At 45.6% G+C, this 18,158-nt stretch overlaps 1 protein-coding gene across 5 annotated transcripts in view; it reads left to right on the forward strand.

The window, feature by feature from the left end:
* Positions 1-17,597, forward strand: part of map4k5 (mitogen-activated protein kinase kinase kinase kinase 5) — a 54,182-nt gene extending 36,585 nt beyond the window's left edge. For 3 of the 5 annotated variants that reach the window (XM_080849877.1, XM_080849880.1, XM_080849878.1), the window contains 18 exons: positions 1,683-1,727; positions 1,882-1,924; positions 3,986-4,193; positions 4,605-4,628; positions 4,735-4,820; positions 5,277-5,318; positions 5,489-5,573; positions 5,936-6,015; positions 7,352-7,412; positions 9,753-9,870; positions 9,990-10,048; positions 10,269-10,372; positions 10,725-10,902; positions 11,899-11,967; positions 12,145-12,237; positions 12,455-12,525; positions 16,228-16,283; positions 17,394-17,597. In XM_080849877.1, coding sequence (XP_080706003.1) covers positions 1,683-1,727; positions 1,882-1,924; positions 3,986-4,193; positions 4,605-4,628; positions 4,735-4,820; positions 5,277-5,318; positions 5,489-5,573; positions 5,936-6,015; positions 7,352-7,412; positions 9,753-9,870; positions 9,990-10,048; positions 10,269-10,372; positions 10,725-10,902; positions 11,899-11,967; positions 12,145-12,237; positions 12,455-12,525; positions 16,228-16,283; positions 17,394-17,481 — 1,510 coding nt within the window. In that variant the 3' untranslated portion in view covers positions 17,482-17,597. The remainder of the gene's footprint in view (positions 1-1,682; positions 1,728-1,881; positions 1,925-3,985; positions 4,194-4,604; positions 4,629-4,734; positions 4,821-5,276; positions 5,319-5,488; positions 5,574-5,935; positions 6,016-7,351; positions 7,413-9,752; positions 9,871-9,989; positions 10,049-10,268; positions 10,373-10,724; positions 10,903-11,898; positions 11,968-12,144; positions 12,238-12,454; positions 12,526-16,227; positions 16,284-17,393) is intronic. The other 2 variants (XM_080849879.1, XM_080849881.1) reach the window with 1 other exon arrangement.
* Positions 17,598-18,158: the final 561 nt, after the last annotated feature.

Raw genomic sequence — 18,158 nt, forward strand, 5'->3', positions numbered from 1 at the left:
GTCAATAGAACCCACAGAGACAGCAGAGATGGTCAGTAGAACCCACAGAGACAGCAGAGATGGTCAGTAGAACCCACAGACACAGCAGAGATGGTCAATAGAACCCACAGAGACAGCAAAGAGGGTCAATAGAACCCACAGAGACAGCAGAGAGGGTCAATAGAACCCACAGAGACAGCAGAGATGGTTAATAGAACCCACAAAGACAGCAGAGAGGGTCAATAGAACCCACAGACACAGCAGAGATGGTCAGTAGAACCCACAGACACAGCAGAGATGGTCAATAGAACCCACAGAGACAGCAGAGATGGTCAGTAGAACCCACAGAGACAGCAGAGATGGTCAGTAGAACCCACAGACACAGCAGAGATGGTCAATAGAACCCACAGAGACAGCAGAAATGGTCAATAGAACCCACAGAGACAGCAGAGATGGTCAGTAGAACCCACATACACAGCAGAGATGGTCAATAGAACCCACAGAGACAGCAGAGATGGTCAGTAGAACCCACAAAGACAGCAGAGATGGTCAGTATAACCCACAGAGACAGCAGAGATGGTCAGTTGAACCCACAGACACAGCAGAGATGGTCAGTAGAACCCACAGACACAGCAGAGATGGTCAGTAGAACCCACAGACACAGCAGAGATGGTCAATAGAACCCACAGACACAGCAGAAATGGTTGAGCAGCTTGAGTGCAATGCAGGCCCTTTGGAGGCTCCTCTTATGCAGCAGGTCATGTCATGATGGGAACAGAGTGGGGTTTGATGTTCTGCCCTGAGGGAGAGAGAACCAGTTCGACTGCCACTCTACTGGAGTATCCTGAAAGGCCTGCCCACTTTGCCACTTTTTTATAACCCCTGACCTTTGACTGGGTGAATTCCGTGAACCTTTGGCCCCCATTTTGCTTGAGGGCCGTCTCACAGACTTATTGGCTTTCCTGAGTTTCTGTGGCATTGTGGTATGGTATACTTGTGCTGTGGAATCAGCCCCCAAGGCCTTATACTCACACACACACACACACACACACACACACACACACATTTTCAGCATTTTTAAGCCTTCTGGATGTTGGTGTTTTAAGGCTGCTTAAAGTTCACACACAGTGTGTGTGTCTCTGTGTAAAACCTGCCTCAGACGTCTTGCATTTCACCCATTGGGATTTAACGGTCATGCTAAAGGCCCCCTCTGTTCTGCACATAAAAACAGACAGTCTGGACAGACATTGTTGTTCACTGTCTGGACTGTACTTGTGATGGGGTTAACACCCTGGCTCACATACATATATGAGCACACTCACACCATCATTTCAAATAGCCTCACTTAAACAACTATCCTTATGTTCTCATAAAGAAACTTGCCTATTCAAGCACACTCTCTCTACTGGACTCCCAAACCAAACGACGTGTAGTTGTACGCATCGCTCATGCACATAGTTTCACCTCTCATCCTGCTTTGGATGAGTGACTGCTGTTATCACATCCATAGACATATTTCTATCACCTCTCCTGTTCCCTTCAGCTTTCTCGTTCCCTGTTTCCTGTTCTCTCTCTCTCTCTCTCTCTCTCGCTCTCTCTCTGTCTCCATCTTTCTCACCTGTTCTGTTTCTCTCTGTATCTCTCTCTCTCTGTGTATGTATGTTCATCTTTCTCTGACTTGTGTGGGTGTGTTTTTTTTGCAGGGGTCACATCACTCACCTGGAGGATGCCTTTGAGGATGTGGAGCTGTGAGTGTGTTTGTGTGTGTTTTTGAACTAATACACACACACACACACACACACACACACACAAACACACACACACACACACACACTTTGGCTTAGTCAGGTAACTCACTCCCACCCTCCAGTCTGTACTGTAACACTCTGTCTCTCCCAACAGCAACACACTTAAACAAGGACCTCCTCCGCCATTGCCACCAAAGGTAAGCGCGCGTGTGTGTGTGTGTGTGTGACTCTGTTTGGATAAAGATGCAAAACAGAAAAAGCTTGTGTGAAGACTTCATTTAATCTTCGTTTCTATCCTGTCCACACTCGCTCTCTCTTTCTTTCCTTCTTCCAATTCATCTTTTTCTTTCTTCCCTCTCATTTTCTCTCACTCTTTTTCCATTCATCTTTTTCTTCATTCGTTCCTTTCCTGCAATTATTGCTGCCCCTTTCTTTCATTACAGTGCATGAAATGCCCTGCATTGTTATTCCTAGGCTTCTTCTTCTTATTCTTGTTACCTTTTTCTGCGATTAATTCAGCCCGAACCGCTTAACGTAGAAACTTCATTCAAACTTTGTCGCGTAGGTCTTGTAAAGGACACTTATGCTATGTATTTTTCACTTTTCTAAACTTTATACTTTTTAAGTTATTAAAGAAAAACGAATCTAAATTTTCCCATTGACTTACATTGGGCCATTATGACATCATAATAGGGTAATTAAACTGGCTTGCACCTGTGCTTCACTGACACCTGCGCCAAGCCTCCAAGGGTCCTCTTCTCTCTGTACCTCTCCATTCAACTGTATAACTAGGAATATTAAGACACCTTCCATACTCTACTTTTTTTTCTCTCTATCACTCTCACTCTACTTTCTCTCACACTCCATCTCTCTGCTTCACTCTTTTTTTCTCCTTCTTTCAATATTTTCACTCTCTCTTTACTGTCTTTATCCAGAGCCACTCTTGTTCACTCTTCTTTCCTTACTTTGTTTCTTCCTCTCTTCTTTCCTTTCTTCTTTCCTTCTTTCTACTCTTCTTTACTTTCTTCTTTCCTTCTTCCACTCTTCTTCCCTTCTTCCACTCTACCTTTTTCTTTTCTTCTTTCCTTCTTCCACTCTAATTTCCTTTCTTCACTCTTCTTTCCTTTCTTCTTCCCTTCTTCCACTCTTCTTTCTTTCTTCACTCTTCTTTCCTTTCTTCTTTCCTTCTTCAACTCTTCTTTCCTTCTTTTACTGTTCTTTCCTTTCTTCCTTCCTTCTTTCACTTTTCTTTTATTCGTTCTTTCTTAACTTTTGCATTTCATGCACTGGTATTTCCTTCAGGAAATGCGTTTTCTAGTTCTTGTTACCTTTTTCTGCGATTAATTCAGCCCGAACCGCTTAACGTAGAAACTTCATTCGAACTTTGTCGCGTAGGTCTTGTAAAGGACACTTATGCTATGTATTTTTCACTTTTCTAAACTTTATACTTTTTAAGATATTAAATAAAAACGAATCGAAATGTTCCCATTGACTTACATTGGGCCATTATGACATCATAATAGGGTCTTTAAACTGGCTTGCACCTGTGCTTCACTGACAGCTGCAAGGAACCTCTTCTCTGTCCCTCTCAATTTAACTGTAACTAGGAACATTCAGACACCTTCCATTCTCTACTTTTTTTCTCTCCATCTCTCTCGCTATCCCTCTCAGTCTACTTTCTCTCACACTCAATCTCTCTTCTTCACTCCATTTTTATCTCCTTTTTTCAATATTTTCACTCTCTTTTTCTCTTTCACTCTTCTTTCCTTCTTCCACTCATCTTTCCTTCTTCCACTCTTCTTTCCTTCTTTCACTTTTCTTTCCTTTCTTCACTCTCCTTTCTTCTTTCACTCTTCTTTCCTTTTCTTCTTAACTTCTTCAACTATTATTTCCTTCTTTCACTCTTCTTTCCTTTCTTCACTCTTCTTTCTTTTCTTCTTCCACTCTTCTTTCCTTTCTTCACTCTTCTTTCTTTTCTTCTTTCCTTCTTTCACTCTTCTTTCCTTCATCCTCTCTTCTCTCCTTTCTTCACTCTTCTATCCTTTCTTCTTTCCTTCTTCCACTCTTCTTTCCTTTCTTCACTCTTCTATCCTTTCTTCTTTCCTTCTTCCACTCTTCTTTCCTTTCTTCTTTCCTTCTTTCACTCTTCTTTCTTTTCTTCTTCCATTCCTAACTTTTGCATTTCAGGCACTGGTATTTCCTTCAGGAAATGCATTTTCTAGTTTGTAATTGTTCTGTCTCTCTATCTTTCCCTCCAGCCTCGCTTGAACAGTTCGTCTGATGAGCTGGGTCTGAGCGACGGCCTCCTGACGGTGCGCCGCTTCCCCAACCCCGACAACACGCCCACCCCGGTCCCCCGCCGCCAGAGCACCCCGGAGCGAGGCAGCCTATCAGAGCACAGCCCCCCTGACAACCTCTCCGCTTCAGTCAGCAGCCCAGGCCTGCTCTCATACACCTCAGAGCATGGTAAACACACACACACACACACACACACACACACACAAAACCTTTCTGATTTCTCAACCTAATTTCTACTTTCACACTTGCATTTGCATGTGCACGTTCACACACACACAAAAAACCACACTTCACACCCATGCGTGCACACTCACACACACACACACAGATACTGCATTTCCGCACATTCCTTCAACTTCCTTCAGCAGCTAAAGTCGTCTGTCACGCTTTCACATCATGTTCTACATACTTATGACAATATCATCATTGCCAGCTGAAAGCTTCACTATTGAGCTCCTCTAATGTCTCCCCTCTTGCAAGCGCCTCGCGGTGGTCACGGTTTTATCCTTTCACTGTTCTGCATTCTTCCCTCTAATGGATGCCTGCTTTCCTTTTTCTCTCTTCCTCAACCTATCAAAGCTCCGCCCCTCGCAAAAAACAAAGGTAAGATGGAAGCCCTAGTGCACCGTGTCTGTCATTTTCTTAATTGTTTTTGTACTTTTTCTTAATATATTCCTCTTTTCTCTCTCTCTCATTCTTGCTCTTCCAGATGAGGACTCAGACAGCAGTCTAAATGGTGACAGCACCAAGGCTCCCCCCGGTCGACCACAGAGGAAAGAAAGAAAGGAGTATCCTGTGAGTCACTCACACACACACACACACACACACACACACACACACACACACACACACACACACACACACACACACAGCTTTTTCTACACCATAAAGAAACCAAGAGGAATGTATGGGTGTGTGCTACAGTATGGTATATGGTGTACATTACTATTCTTCACTGCTGGGCTTTATTATACTTGGGCACTTGGGTGTGTTTATTGGTGTGATCACACACAGTGGGTTTATTGCAAAGACATTGTGGAGGAGTACACAATGGGCCCTTTGTGTGTGTGTGTGTGTGTGTGTGTGTGTGTGTGTTTGGTGTGTGCCTGTGTGTGTGTGCCTGTGTGTGTGTGCCTGTGTGCCTGTGTGTGTGACTGTGTGTGTGTGTGTGTGTGTGTGTGTGTGTGTGTGTGTGTGTGTCACTGTTCAAAATGAGTGATCTGTACTGATTTTGTTTCTCCTCCCCTGCAGAAATCAGCCATCAATGGCCTCCCACCTACGCCTAAAGTTCTGGTGTGTGCCATTGTTTTACAGTATAAGTATTTTTGTTGCTTTGGTTAATCCACCATTACTCACCATGGTTTGGTGTGATGGACTGATGTGTGCTTGCGTGTGTGTGTGTGTGTGTGCGTGTGTGTCTCTGTGTGTCTGTGTGTGTGTGTCTGTGTGTGTGTCTTCTGCAGATGGGAGCATGCTTTTCAAAAGTATTTGATGGCTGTCCTTTAAAAATCAACTGTGCCACATCATGGATTCACCCTGATACAAAAGGTACAAAATGTGAAACACACACACATATCTGTATATCATAAACAGGTGCATCTCAATTAATTAGAATATCATCAAAAAGTTGATTTATTTCAGTAATTCTATTGAAAAATATATGACATAGATTCATTACACACAGACTGATATATTTCAAGTGATTATTTCTTTTAAATTTGATGATTTTAACTGACAGCTAATGAAGTATCTCAGAACAATAATGAATATATGAGTTTCACTTTTTGAATAGAATTACTAAAATAAATCAGCTTTTTGATGATATTCTAATTTATTGAGATGCACCTGTATATACAGTATATTATCCTGAGGAAGTTTGTGAAACTATTTATACAATTTTGTTTTCACAGACCAGTATTTGATCTTCGGTACAGAGGACGGGATCTACACACTCAATCTGAATGAGCTGCATGAAGCTACTATGGAGCAGGTATGGAGAGAGAGTGTGTGTGTGTGTGTGTGTGTGTGTGTGTGTGTGTGTGTGTGTGTGTGTGTGTGTGTGTGTGTGTGTGTGTGTGTGTGTGTGTGTGTGTGTGTGTGTGTGTGTGTGTGTGTGTGTGTGTGTGTGATGTGCTTTCATGTATCCATGCATGCATGCATGAACCAGGCTGTCTCTTTGTTGAGTATACAGTATAACAGTTCTCATTCTGAGGGCCTCATTTACTAAAATTGGGGCATCAGCGCAATCGGCGCCTTTGCCAAACTGCATATAGCGCACAGTATTTTGCATCGTATTTATCAAACAAGAACCTCGTCTGAATGTGTCGACACCTTACTAGTGCGCTTAGAGTGCCTAACCCGCCCATTAGTGTAAAAAACGCTAAAATAGGGAAGAAAGGGCCTGCGTGTTCCTCCCACCATGGATGATGAGTTAAAATTAGAATTAGAGCTTTTGGTTCATGAGGTTACAGCAAACTAACCCGGGTAAATATAGAATCTCATAAATATTTAGTTGTGTAGCCCTTCCGTCCGAATTAACATGGAAGGTGAAATGAACATGCTGCTCTGTCACTACAATTTTCTTAGTTTAGTTGGTGTACTTCAAATTCAAGTACTTTTCCTGTATAGATACGCGTAACTCCTACGCAGAAGGCGAGCATTGTACTCCGTGAGCTTGAACTATGGGTGAAAATACGGTTTATACCATACAATGTGCGGGGATTCTGGGTGGCCGTGGCGTGGACGTGGTCATACAGCTAGCTGGTGGGACAATTTTGTATATGCCTATTTTAAATGCTATGTCAAATTTAAAAAATAACATTTATGATGATCGTATTTCTTTATTTCTCACAGGCACATCGTTTTCATTTAGCAGCTGATATGTCATGCTAAAACACCTAGTTTTGTTACTAATACATAATAAGGCGCACTTTACGCATCTCCTCCCATCTCTTCGCGAAGAACACCTACTTTCCCTTATACCCTCCCAGCAGCTGTAATCTGCACTTTTACTCAAGTACGCCGCCTTTTTTTAATTTATAATTTTATTTCTTTACCCGCTATTTTACGCCTGAAATGGGCGCAATCCTGTTAGTAAATGAGGCCCTGAGAGGCTCAGCCGAGGTTTGTCTGCCAGGTGTGTGCAAATGGGTCAAGCTGAAGGCTTGTGTGTGTGTGTGTGTGTGTGTGTGTGTGTGTGTGTGTGTGTGTGTGTGTGTGTGTGTGTGTGTGTGTGTGTGTGTGTGTGTGTGTGTGTGTGTGTGTGTGTGTGTGTGTGTGTGTGTGTGTGTGTGTGTGTGTGTGTGTGTGTGTGTGTGACGTTACAGCTCTTTCCACGGAGGTGCACCTGGCTCTACATCATCAACAACAACCTGATGTCCCTGTCAGGTGAGTCAAGAGGAGGATGCAGAACATATGAACATACTAGCAGAAACACAGGCAAACAGACAGACAACTTCATCGGATAGACAGACAAATGAAAGAATAGAAGGCCAAAGAGACAGACACATGACCTCAGGACTAGGAGCAGGACAGACTGACAGGGGCAGGGGTTGGATATGGGCCACTCTGACAGTAGAAGTATACACCTCCATAAAATATGAATACTGAGACCAAATGAAGAAGAGGTCCGTGAAAGAGAGGATAAACAATACGCACAAAAGAAGCAATTAGAACGTATACCAGGCAGCGGGTACAATAGGCACCAGCCTCACCCGGGCCTCAGAATAGGTACCTGACCTGGTGGATGGGTGCCAAATAGAGGTCAAAATAAAGATCAGTTACAAATCAGTCTCATAAATCCAAATAAACTTAACTATCAATTTGGAACTCTGATTAATAATTTATTTAATAACTACAACCAAAAATACTATATTAATAGCTAGTTATGGTCAAAGATTTGGGGTGTTCTGAATAGAAGTGGTTGGCGGTATTCACTCTCATTAAATAGACCAGCATTTACAACCAAATTATCCATATTAAAAACACAATATGTCAGTTTGATGTGTAATCGGTGTGATTATGGTGCCAAGTTAGGAGAGGTAAGATGGTTAATGCATTGACGACCGTTTTTCTGTTTCGTAAATTCCTGGTTAAGCCACACGCAAGTTCCTGATTTAAATCACAAATTCCAAGTGTACCAACAGTGTAGAGATGAAGCCAGCTGCAGGGACATTGAGACAGAGTTGTGCAGACACTGAGATGCCTTTTTAAAGCACATTCTGTGTTATCAGCTACTGAACACACATGTTGGTGACCAAGCCTATGTGGTCTCCGTTTTTTATGTGTTATCAGCTATCTGCAAGCTTTAACAGCCTGTGTGTGTGTGTGTGTGTGTGTGTGTGTGTGTGTGTGTGTGTGTGTGTGTGTGTGTGTGTGTGTGTGTGTGTGTGTGTGTGTGTGTGTGTGTGTGAGTGTGAGTGCGCGTGCGTGCGTCCTTTCATGTGTGTGCAGCCTTTCATGTGTGAAAGCCATTATTGGTTTACTGTTTATAGCCCTGTGCTGTGATCACATATGGTTACTGTTGTGAGATAAGTCGGATCTCGGCATCACCCTAGGTGCAGTTTACACAAACACTGCTTACATACACATCAACAGATGCATTCCTTGGGTGTGTGCAGACTTAAAGTGGTGATTTGATACCAATAAACACATCAACCCTGTTCAATTGGATGGGTGTGAAGAAATGTTTGCATGCAGTATACATGCGTGTGAAATTTCAGATGTGTAGTGGGCTCTAGTATAGAAAGTGTATGAAGAACAGGAAAGGTTCCCGGAGGGTTCAGGAACACCAGATTTGCTCCGTTGAGTGCTTGTTGAGAACAGAACCAAGCCTTCTTTCAAATGATGTGTCAAAGATGGTGTGAGGCCAGTGCTGAATGATGCTGTTATAAGTCTTATAGATGTTTTTATAAATTCATCAAATAAGTGCACTGGTGCTCAAACCCACAAAATATGCTAGAAAATATGCCCACCTATGTGATATATGACCTAGACTGCTGTGATTGAACCGTTACTGCTCACTGCAGTATATTAGTCAGTATAATTAGTGACGGTTTAACACTGACTGACTTTAATGCCCGCTCAGTTTGACAAGTCATAGCCTGTTTTGTTCCACTTTGACGGCAGTGCCACAGAGTTAAGAAAACATCAAAAGAAAGTGCATGTTATCCATTAACGCTCACCTTAATGCATAAAGCAGTTAACTGGCGTGTGAATTATCTAAGTGACCACCAGGGGTACCACAACCCTGTTCTTATATGATTACGTGTGAGGTGTAAGAACAAGCATTGGTTTGGAAGTGCTTCTGAGCTACTGCAACGTTGTAAGAAATTCAGTTGTATGTGTTCTTAAGTGTTGCTACATCTTGCAGGCTAATGCTCTTCGTTTTTATCTCTCTTTCTCTTCCCCCTCTGTCTCCTCCTCCTCCCCTCCCACTTCTTCATCTTCCTGGCTTCTTGTCTGCTATCATCAGAAGGTAATGTCCCGGGCCTTGTATCTCTCTCTGTTAAATGTTGGCTCTGCTCCCTTCCTGCCTGTTCTGTGGGATGTGGGCTGTCCATTCTGACCCCAACACTCTTAATTTAATCTGCTAACCAAGCCCATTGGCACCACGTGTCGTTTGTCTTCTAACCAGTGTAGTGTAGTGTAATGAGTTCTTGTATTGCCGTGCAGCCTTCTGGTGGTGCGATTCCCAACGCTCATTCCACTCTTTGCCTCCCCTCTCAGGGAAGACCTCCTTCCAGCTCTACTCCCACAATCTGATTGGTCTTTTTGCGCTGCAAAGAAAGCCGGGATTGGCTTCTCAGTTTCAGACGCATCGTTTCCCCGACAGGATCTTACCCAGGTGAGTGTGTGTGTTTACATGCATGTATGGGATGAAACACTGTCAACCCTTGAGTTAGAGTAGTACTACAGTGATCTTTAACGTCAGACTGACCTTTCACCTCTGTCGTCTGTCCACAGGCGGTTTGCCCTCACCACTAAGATTCCAGACACCAAGGGCTGCCACAAGTGCTGCATTGGTGAGGGCACACATTTGTGATTGTTTGTTTGTTTGTTTGTTTGTTTACCTGTTTATCTCCCATTTGACCTTCCCATTTGACCTTAAAATGAAGTTAAAATGTCGAAAGGTTGGCTGGAAGTGTTTCGTTGTTGGAGTAATTCTGAGCTTGGTTCTCTACATCTGACCATCTCCCTCAGTAATCTTCACCTCCATTCCCCCTTTCTCTGTCCCTCTCTCAGTGAGGAACCCGTACACAGGGCACAAGTACCTGTGTGGAGCATTGCAGTCTGGGATAGTGCTGCTTCAGTGGTACGAGCCTATGCAGAAGTTCATGCTCATTAAGGTGAGTGGCCACACACACACACACACACACACACACACACACACAGACACACACACATATACAGACACAGGGAGGCATACATTCACACAGATGCACATACTCAACGCCACAATATATGTGTATATACAGTGTATATATTTGTTAAACAAAATGTGTAAGTTCCTTTGGAGAAGTGTTTGCCAAATGCCATTAACATGAGTAAAGCACACACATACAGATGAGCTGACCGCTCAGCAAATCTCTTCAGTGTTCACGCTCAACTTTAATCACTCAGCTCAGCTCGTCCTCTCTCTCTCTCTCTCTCTCTCTCTCTCTCTCTCTCTCTCTCTCTCTCTCTCTCTCTCTCCTGCAGCACTTTGACTTCCCGCTGCCCAGCCCGCTGAAAGTGTTTGAGATGCTGGTGGTGCCGGAGCAGGAGTACCCCATGGTGTGTGTGGCCATCAGCCAGGGCAGCGAGCCAGGCCAGGTGGTGCGCTTCGAGACCATCAACCTCAACTCCTGCTCCTCCTGGTTCACCGAGATGGGCTCAGGTCCGTCACACACTCTCACACACTCTCACACACTCTCACACACTCTCACAGAGTCTCACAGAGTCTCACAGAGTCTCACAGAGTCTCACAGAGTCCCACAGAGTCCCACAGAGTCCCACAGAGTCCCACAGAGTCCCACAGAGTCCCACAGAGTCCCACAGAGTCCCACAGAGTCCCACAGAGTCCCACAGAGTCCCACAGAGTCCCACAGAGTCCCACAGAGTCCCACAGAGTCCCACAGAGTCCCACAGAGTCCCACAGAGTCCCACAGAGTCCCACAGAGTCCCACAGAGTCCCACAGAGTCCCACAGAGTCCCACAGAGTCCCACAGAGTCCCACAGAGTCCCACAGAGTCCCACAGAGTCCCACAGAGTCCCACAGAGTCCCACAGAGTCCCACAGAGTCCCACAGAGTCCCACAGAGTCCCACAGAGTCCCACAGAGTCCCACAGAGTCCCACAGAGTCCCACAGAGTCCCACAGAGTCCCACAGAGTCCCACAGAGTCCCACAGAGTCCCACAGAGTCCCACAGAGTCCCACAGAGTCCCACAGAGTCCCACAGAGTCCCACAGACTCGCACTCTCACACAGTCTCACACTCTCACACAGTCTCACACTCTCACACACTCTCACACACTCTCACACACTCTCACACACTCTCACACAGTCTCACACACTCTCACACAGTCTCACACACTCTCACACACTCTCACACAGTCTCACACAGTCACTGGCTCTGCTTCTAGACATGATAGAATGATCCATGTAGGGTTATATTTCTCTTGTGTGTTTGTCAGATGGGGTAAGGTCAGACATTTACCCAGTCAATCACATGTGCACTACACACACACACACACACACACACACACACACACACCTACACACGAGCACTAGCACATTTACACAATTGACATGATCAAATTACCTGTGTAATATTGTGTTTTGTTTTGTTGTGTTTGTGTGTGTGTGTGGGGGTGTGTGTGTGTGTGTGTGTACAGGTGGCCATCAGGTGGATGCTATTCATGTTACTCAGCTGGAGAGGGACACTGTGCTGGTGTGCCTTGACAGTAAGTATGACACCTGGACTGGATTGGACTGTATGTAGGTCATATGTCCATGCCCAAGAAGTGAACCCCTCCATAACTAACACAACCTACGTCTCTCTCTCTCTCTCTCTCTCTCTCTCTCTCTCTCTCTCTCCCCCTCTCTCTCTCTCTTTCTCTCTTCCTTCTCCTTGTCTACAGAGAATCTGAAGATAGTGAATCTGCAGGGCAAACTCAAGTCCAACAAGAAGCTTGCATCAGAACTCAGCTTTGACTTCTGCATTGGCTCCGTGGGTGAGTGTGTGTTTGTGTGTGTGTGTGTGTGTGCGTGCGTGTGCGTGCGTGTGTGTGCGTGCGTGCGCGCGTATTTGTTTTGTGTGTAAAGCTCTCTGTCTTGAGGACAAATTGGATGTTTATCTATATGGCTTTGCAGTATGTGAGTAATGTGTCATGTGCTTTATTTGTGTGCTGTTGTCATGACTTTGGGTGTGTCTGTGTGTGTTTTATTCAGTGTGCCTTCAGGACAGTGTCCTGGCCTTCTGGAAACATGGAATGCAGGGGAAAAGCTTCAAATCTAATGAGGTAGACACACACACACACACACACACACACGTGCAAATACACTCAAGCACGCCTACACACACACACACACACACACACACAAAGAAACTCACATTTACACACACAACAGCGTTCACAGATACAGGTTATGACCTTTCATCAGAAGCAGAAGACGCCCATTGCACAGCCTGGGGCATTATACCATGAGCTGTATCTAATTAACACCCTTAATTAACCCCTGAGGTAAACAACAAAGTGGCTCTCCTCTTTCATATGCAAGAAGTCATGAACTGCTGCCTTGGCACCTTCCCCTCTCTTTTCCAATGGATACATGAGCTAATGTCCTGTGCAGCCTCAGGGGAGCAGTCAGGGCCTCCACAGGCCACTGGGTGACCCGCACACACTGCACCCTGTGTAGGGTTGGAAGGGCTCTGTTGTGTGTCAACTGTGGGTCAGTTTAATCGCATGAACACCCTCACCTGTTGACATGCATGCTTTTGTACGCGTGTACTTGAACCAGTGGAGACATACATACACACACTCACTCACAGTGGTGCCACAAGGGTCTGTCCTCGGCCCCATCCTCTTTATTATCTATATGCTCCCCCTCGGCTGTGTTGTCAGCAGACATGGGATGTCCTTCCACTGCTATGCCGATGACACACAGCTGTACATCAAAACTGCCCCAAGCCCCTCTGCTGCCATGTCATGTCTCACTGCCTGTCTTGGGGAGATAAAGGCATGGATGAGAAACAACTTTCTCCAGCTAAACAGCAGCAAAACCGAGGCCCTTCTTGTTAGCACTCCACACCAGGTTCAGTCATCCTCCATAACTCATCTCACCTTCGACAGTCAGGTCATACCCCTCTCCACCACAGTCACAAATCTAGGAGTTAGGTTTGACCCACACCTCACCTTCAACGATCTTATAAAGCATCTGTTCAAAATCTCCTTCTACCATCTCAAAAACATCGCCAAGCTCCGCCCCACTTTAACCCTGCCAGATGCTGAGAAGCTCGTCCACGCCTTCATCTCCTCAAGACTGGACTACTGCAATTCACTGTTCACTGGGATCACTAGCAGGAACATCCAAAAGCTGCAGTACATACAGAACAGCGCTGCCAGGATCCTGATGAGAGTCAGGAAATACAACCACATAACCCCCATTTTACACTCACTGCACTGGCTCCCTGTGTCATCCCGCATTGACTACAAAGTCCTCCTACTCACCCACCAATGCATAAACGGTCATGCCCCCCCTTACCTGCAAGAACTCATCACTCCCCAAACATCAAACCGCCCCCTCAGATCCAATAACAGTTTGTCCCTGCAGATCCCAAACACCAGGCTACGCACCATGGGTGATCGGGCCTTCTCCACTGCAGCCCCGCGACTGTGGAACAGCCTCCCGGACCACTTAAGGGCAACACAGACACTAGACTGTTTTAAGACTGGCCTAAAAACCTTTTTATTCATAAAGGCGTTTCCTACTTTTTAAAAAATGTATACATTTTCTTAAACTGTCCTTTTGTCCTTTAGCACTCTGAGATTCTGCTTGAATGAAGAGTGCTCACCAATAAAATGAATTATTATTATTATTATATCAGTGCATAAGCGTGCGCACACAGACACACACAGACACACATACTTCAGTTTGTAAGCACTCACATGTTTTTGGATTCTCTGAACCTCCTCACACACATAGCAGCCTCCACACACACACACACACACAGTACACATATTGCAGGCTCTTTGTGCTCGTGTGTGTGAGGCATGAAGGCTTGCTCTTTTACATGGTGTTAACCTGATCACGGTGGCTCCCGCACACAATGAAAGGTCGAGGGTCGAGATGAGGTGAAGCGGGGTGTGTATGAAAGGTGATAGTTCTGTTCCATCACAGCCCTGCTGAATGGGCCCTCAAATCGCCCCCTCCCCCCACCCACCCCTTGTGTGGCCGTGGGTGGATGTGTTTATTGCCAATATCCATACAAGCCCTGAGTGTTTGGAAATAGTGTTTGGAGACACTAGTCTTGTATCATAGAGTGTGTGTGACCATGCACATGCGTATATGTTGTGTGTGCGAAAATACCCTTAATATGCACAATGTCAGTGAATTTTACTGGCAGTATTTGTGTGTGTTTATCTTTCTGATATGGAAATCAATGTCAGAGGCCCTATCTTGCATAAGAGTAGCTGTCCGTCTGTCTGTGTGTGCTTCACTGCAGTTTGTCATAGCCTGTGTAAACCTGTGTCACGCTGATCATTTGCAAGGTGTGTTTGTGTGTGTGTGTGTGTGTGTGTGTGTGTGTGTGTGTGTGTGTGTGTGTGTGTGTGTGTGTGTGTGTGTTTGCCTGTTTGTGATGTGATGTTAAAATGTCAGGCTATGTAAAATTCATGGCTGAATCAGACCAGTGTGGCAGATGCACTGGGATAACAGAGTGAATTATTCAGCCCATGTATGAAGCCTTCAGTCACTCCCTCACACAGGACTACTGGAGGGGGACGCCTTTTGATGTGTGTGCGTGTGTGTGTGTGTAGGGGGGTGTCTGTGCGGGCACCTCAGGTCTTGTAGCGTAGTCATCTAGATGAGAGGGGATATCAGGTCTCCCGAGTTAAGCTGTTTTTATGCCAGGTGTGTGTGTGTGTGTGTGTGTGTGTGAATGCATACATCTAGCAGGTGTCACTAGGGCTTTTGTCACCTTGCTTTGCCCAGGGACACCCATCTGTGTGTGTGTGTGTGTGTGTGTGTGTGTGTGTGTGTTTGTGTGTGCGTGTGTGTGCATGTTTGTGCGTGTGTGCGTTTGTGCGTGTGTGCGTGTGTGCGTGTGCGTGTGTGTGTGTGTGTGTGTGTGTGTGTGTGTGTGTGTGTGTGTGTGTGTGTGCATGTTTGTGTGTGTGTGTGTGCATGTTTGTGTGTGTGTGCATGTGTGTGTGTGTATTTTTGTACATGCTTGTGTGCCTCGTGTGCTTGACAAGTAGCCCCCACTCTTTCCAGACCAGACAGCTGTGTTTGTCCCCCCCTCTCCTATTCCCAACCTTTTCACAGCAGTCTGAGCGATCTGATGTGTTCACACCTAAAGGTCACCCATCACAACTCACCTTTTAGTTCCACACTCTAAACACACAACAGAACTCCAGCAGTGTTTGACACTGGCTTCAGTTAGGGTGCTTAGGGACGATAATGCACTCTTGTACACATATAACCTGCCTCTCTCTGCTTTACCGTGTCATTGTGTTGTATTTGCTATCCCCACCTCCCCCCTGTTGTTTTATTTCTCAACACCGTGCATTATCTAAAATGGCAGGAAATCCCATTATGCAGTTTCACAAATCCTTTTGCACACCACTTGGGTTTGGGTGTTGCCCTTGGAGAGAAACCTCTAGAAGTTCTTCAATATTATGAAAATAACAAAAAGCACGTTTTGATTCCGTGATTAGACAATGATTTTCCCACTACATACTTAATAAATGAAGACATTTTGTTGTTATGTGTGGTGTTTAAGACGGCTTTAGTTTGTGTGTTTTAGTTTTGCCCGTATTTCTTCTTGGTCTAGTAAAGGACCAACTGAACTGATAATTGGTGTGTTTGTTATATTTTGTGGTCCTTGTAGGTCTCGTTAGTGATGAAGTTTTCCATTCTGTGTGAGTGTGTGAGTCTGCGTGTGTGCGCGTGTGTGTGTGTGGTTTTGTCCATGTGTATTAACGAATCATCTCTCTCTTCAGGTCACACAGGAGATCTCTGACCCCAGCAGGGTTTTCCGACTCCTGGGATCAGACAGGTTAGTGTGCACATATAACCTCTCTCTCTCTCTCTCTCTCTCTCTCTCTCTCTCTCTGTCTGTCTGTCTCTCTGCTCTCTGTCTGTCTCTCTCTCTCTTTCACTCTAACACTTTCCCAGAGTAGTATTTTATTAACTCTTGAGGCACCAGGAGAAGTGGAGTGTTTACCTCGAGCAGTCTTCTCTCCTCTCTCATTTCTCTCCTCTCCTCTCCTGTTCTCTCCTCTCCTGTTCCCTGTTCTCTCCTCTCCTCTCTTCTCCTCTCTTCTCCTCTCCTCTCGACTTTACCTCAGCCTGTCCATATGATCAGATGCTCTTCATGTGTCCATACACAACATCTACATTTCAGTTGGATGATTGTGAACTAGGGAGAGCACATTTGTTTGTGTGTGTGTGTGTGTGTGTGTGTGTGTGTGTGTGTGTGTGTGTGTGTGTGTGTACATATGCAGTTAGGTGTTCATCTGTGAGTAAATACAGGGCGTGTGTGTGTGATTGTGTGAACACACACTCAAATATAGTATTGGTGCATGCGTGCGTGCGTGAGGAGAGCTGTTTTAGCTGATTGCTCTGAGTGTGTGTGTGGTACTATGCCCGCTGCCTGGCACCATGTTTAATTCACCGTCCCATGGGCACTGCCAGCCCGGCCAAGATCTCTGTCTGCCTCTGAAATTACATCTGATGGGCCAAGACAGAATGGATAGTGCCACACACACACACACACACACACACACACACACACACACACACACACACACACACAGTCATCCCTCCTTTCAAACACTCTCACTGGCACTCAGGCACTCACACACTTTCCTGCTCAGGCACTGTCTAGATGTCAAGTCTCCGTCACACACACACACACACACACACACACACACCACATGGCGGTCACGGCCCACATCCAGATGGAAGACACATAATCTCCTGTGTCATGCTTAGATAGTCATCAGTCTTTTTATGTGTAACTGTTCCTGAATCTACCATTGTGCTCCCTTACACATAAGGTTTTGTGTAAGTGTGTGTTTGTACGTGTGTGTGTACATGTGTGTGTATGTACGTGTTAGTGTGTGTCGCTCGGTGCTGAACTGTCTCTCTTCTGTCTGTTTTATAGGGTGGTGGTGTTGGAGAGTCGCCCCACTGACAACCCCACAGCATACAGCAACCTCTACATATTGGCCGGCCACGAGAACAGCTACTAACCCCCCCTCTCTCACACACACACACACACACACACACACACACACACACACACACACACACACACACACACACACACACACACACACACACACACACACACACACACACACACACACACACAACACACAAACACACAAACCCCTCTGCAGAGTCTTGCACACCAGCTAGAGCTACAGCACCAGTGCTATCCCCCACTATCTATGGGTACAACTGTGAGTGTGCACTCGCACACACAAATACACAAACACAAACACACACACACACACACACACACACATCCTGATCTGGTCTGCTGCCCATGGAGTTCCCAGTCCCTCTGTTCACGATGCACCACAGGTGAAAATGAGGGTGGCTTGATCTGCCACAGGCCCAGCTGCAGAGCTGTATGATGGCCTACAGTAAAGGTCACGACCTCTGAGCTTTCCAGGCCAGGGCCTTGAGCTGCCACCTCTTTGCCAGACACTCGGGGGAAACTGAAGTCTGGGATTCAAAAGCAGATGTGATATGGACAGCAGATCTCTCGCTCTTTCTGTCTGTTTTATTTGATCACATACACTGTCTCAAACACACACGCACGCACACACACGCACACACACACACACACGCACACCAGACGCACACGCACACGCACACGCACACACACACGCACACGCACACACACATTCTCTCTTTCTTC

The sequence above is a fragment of the Sprattus sprattus genome, assembly GCF_963457725.1.
Source record: "Sprattus sprattus genome assembly, chromosome: 13".
In the NCBI taxonomy this organism is placed as follows: Eukaryota; Metazoa; Chordata; class Actinopteri; order Clupeiformes; family Clupeidae; genus Sprattus; species Sprattus sprattus.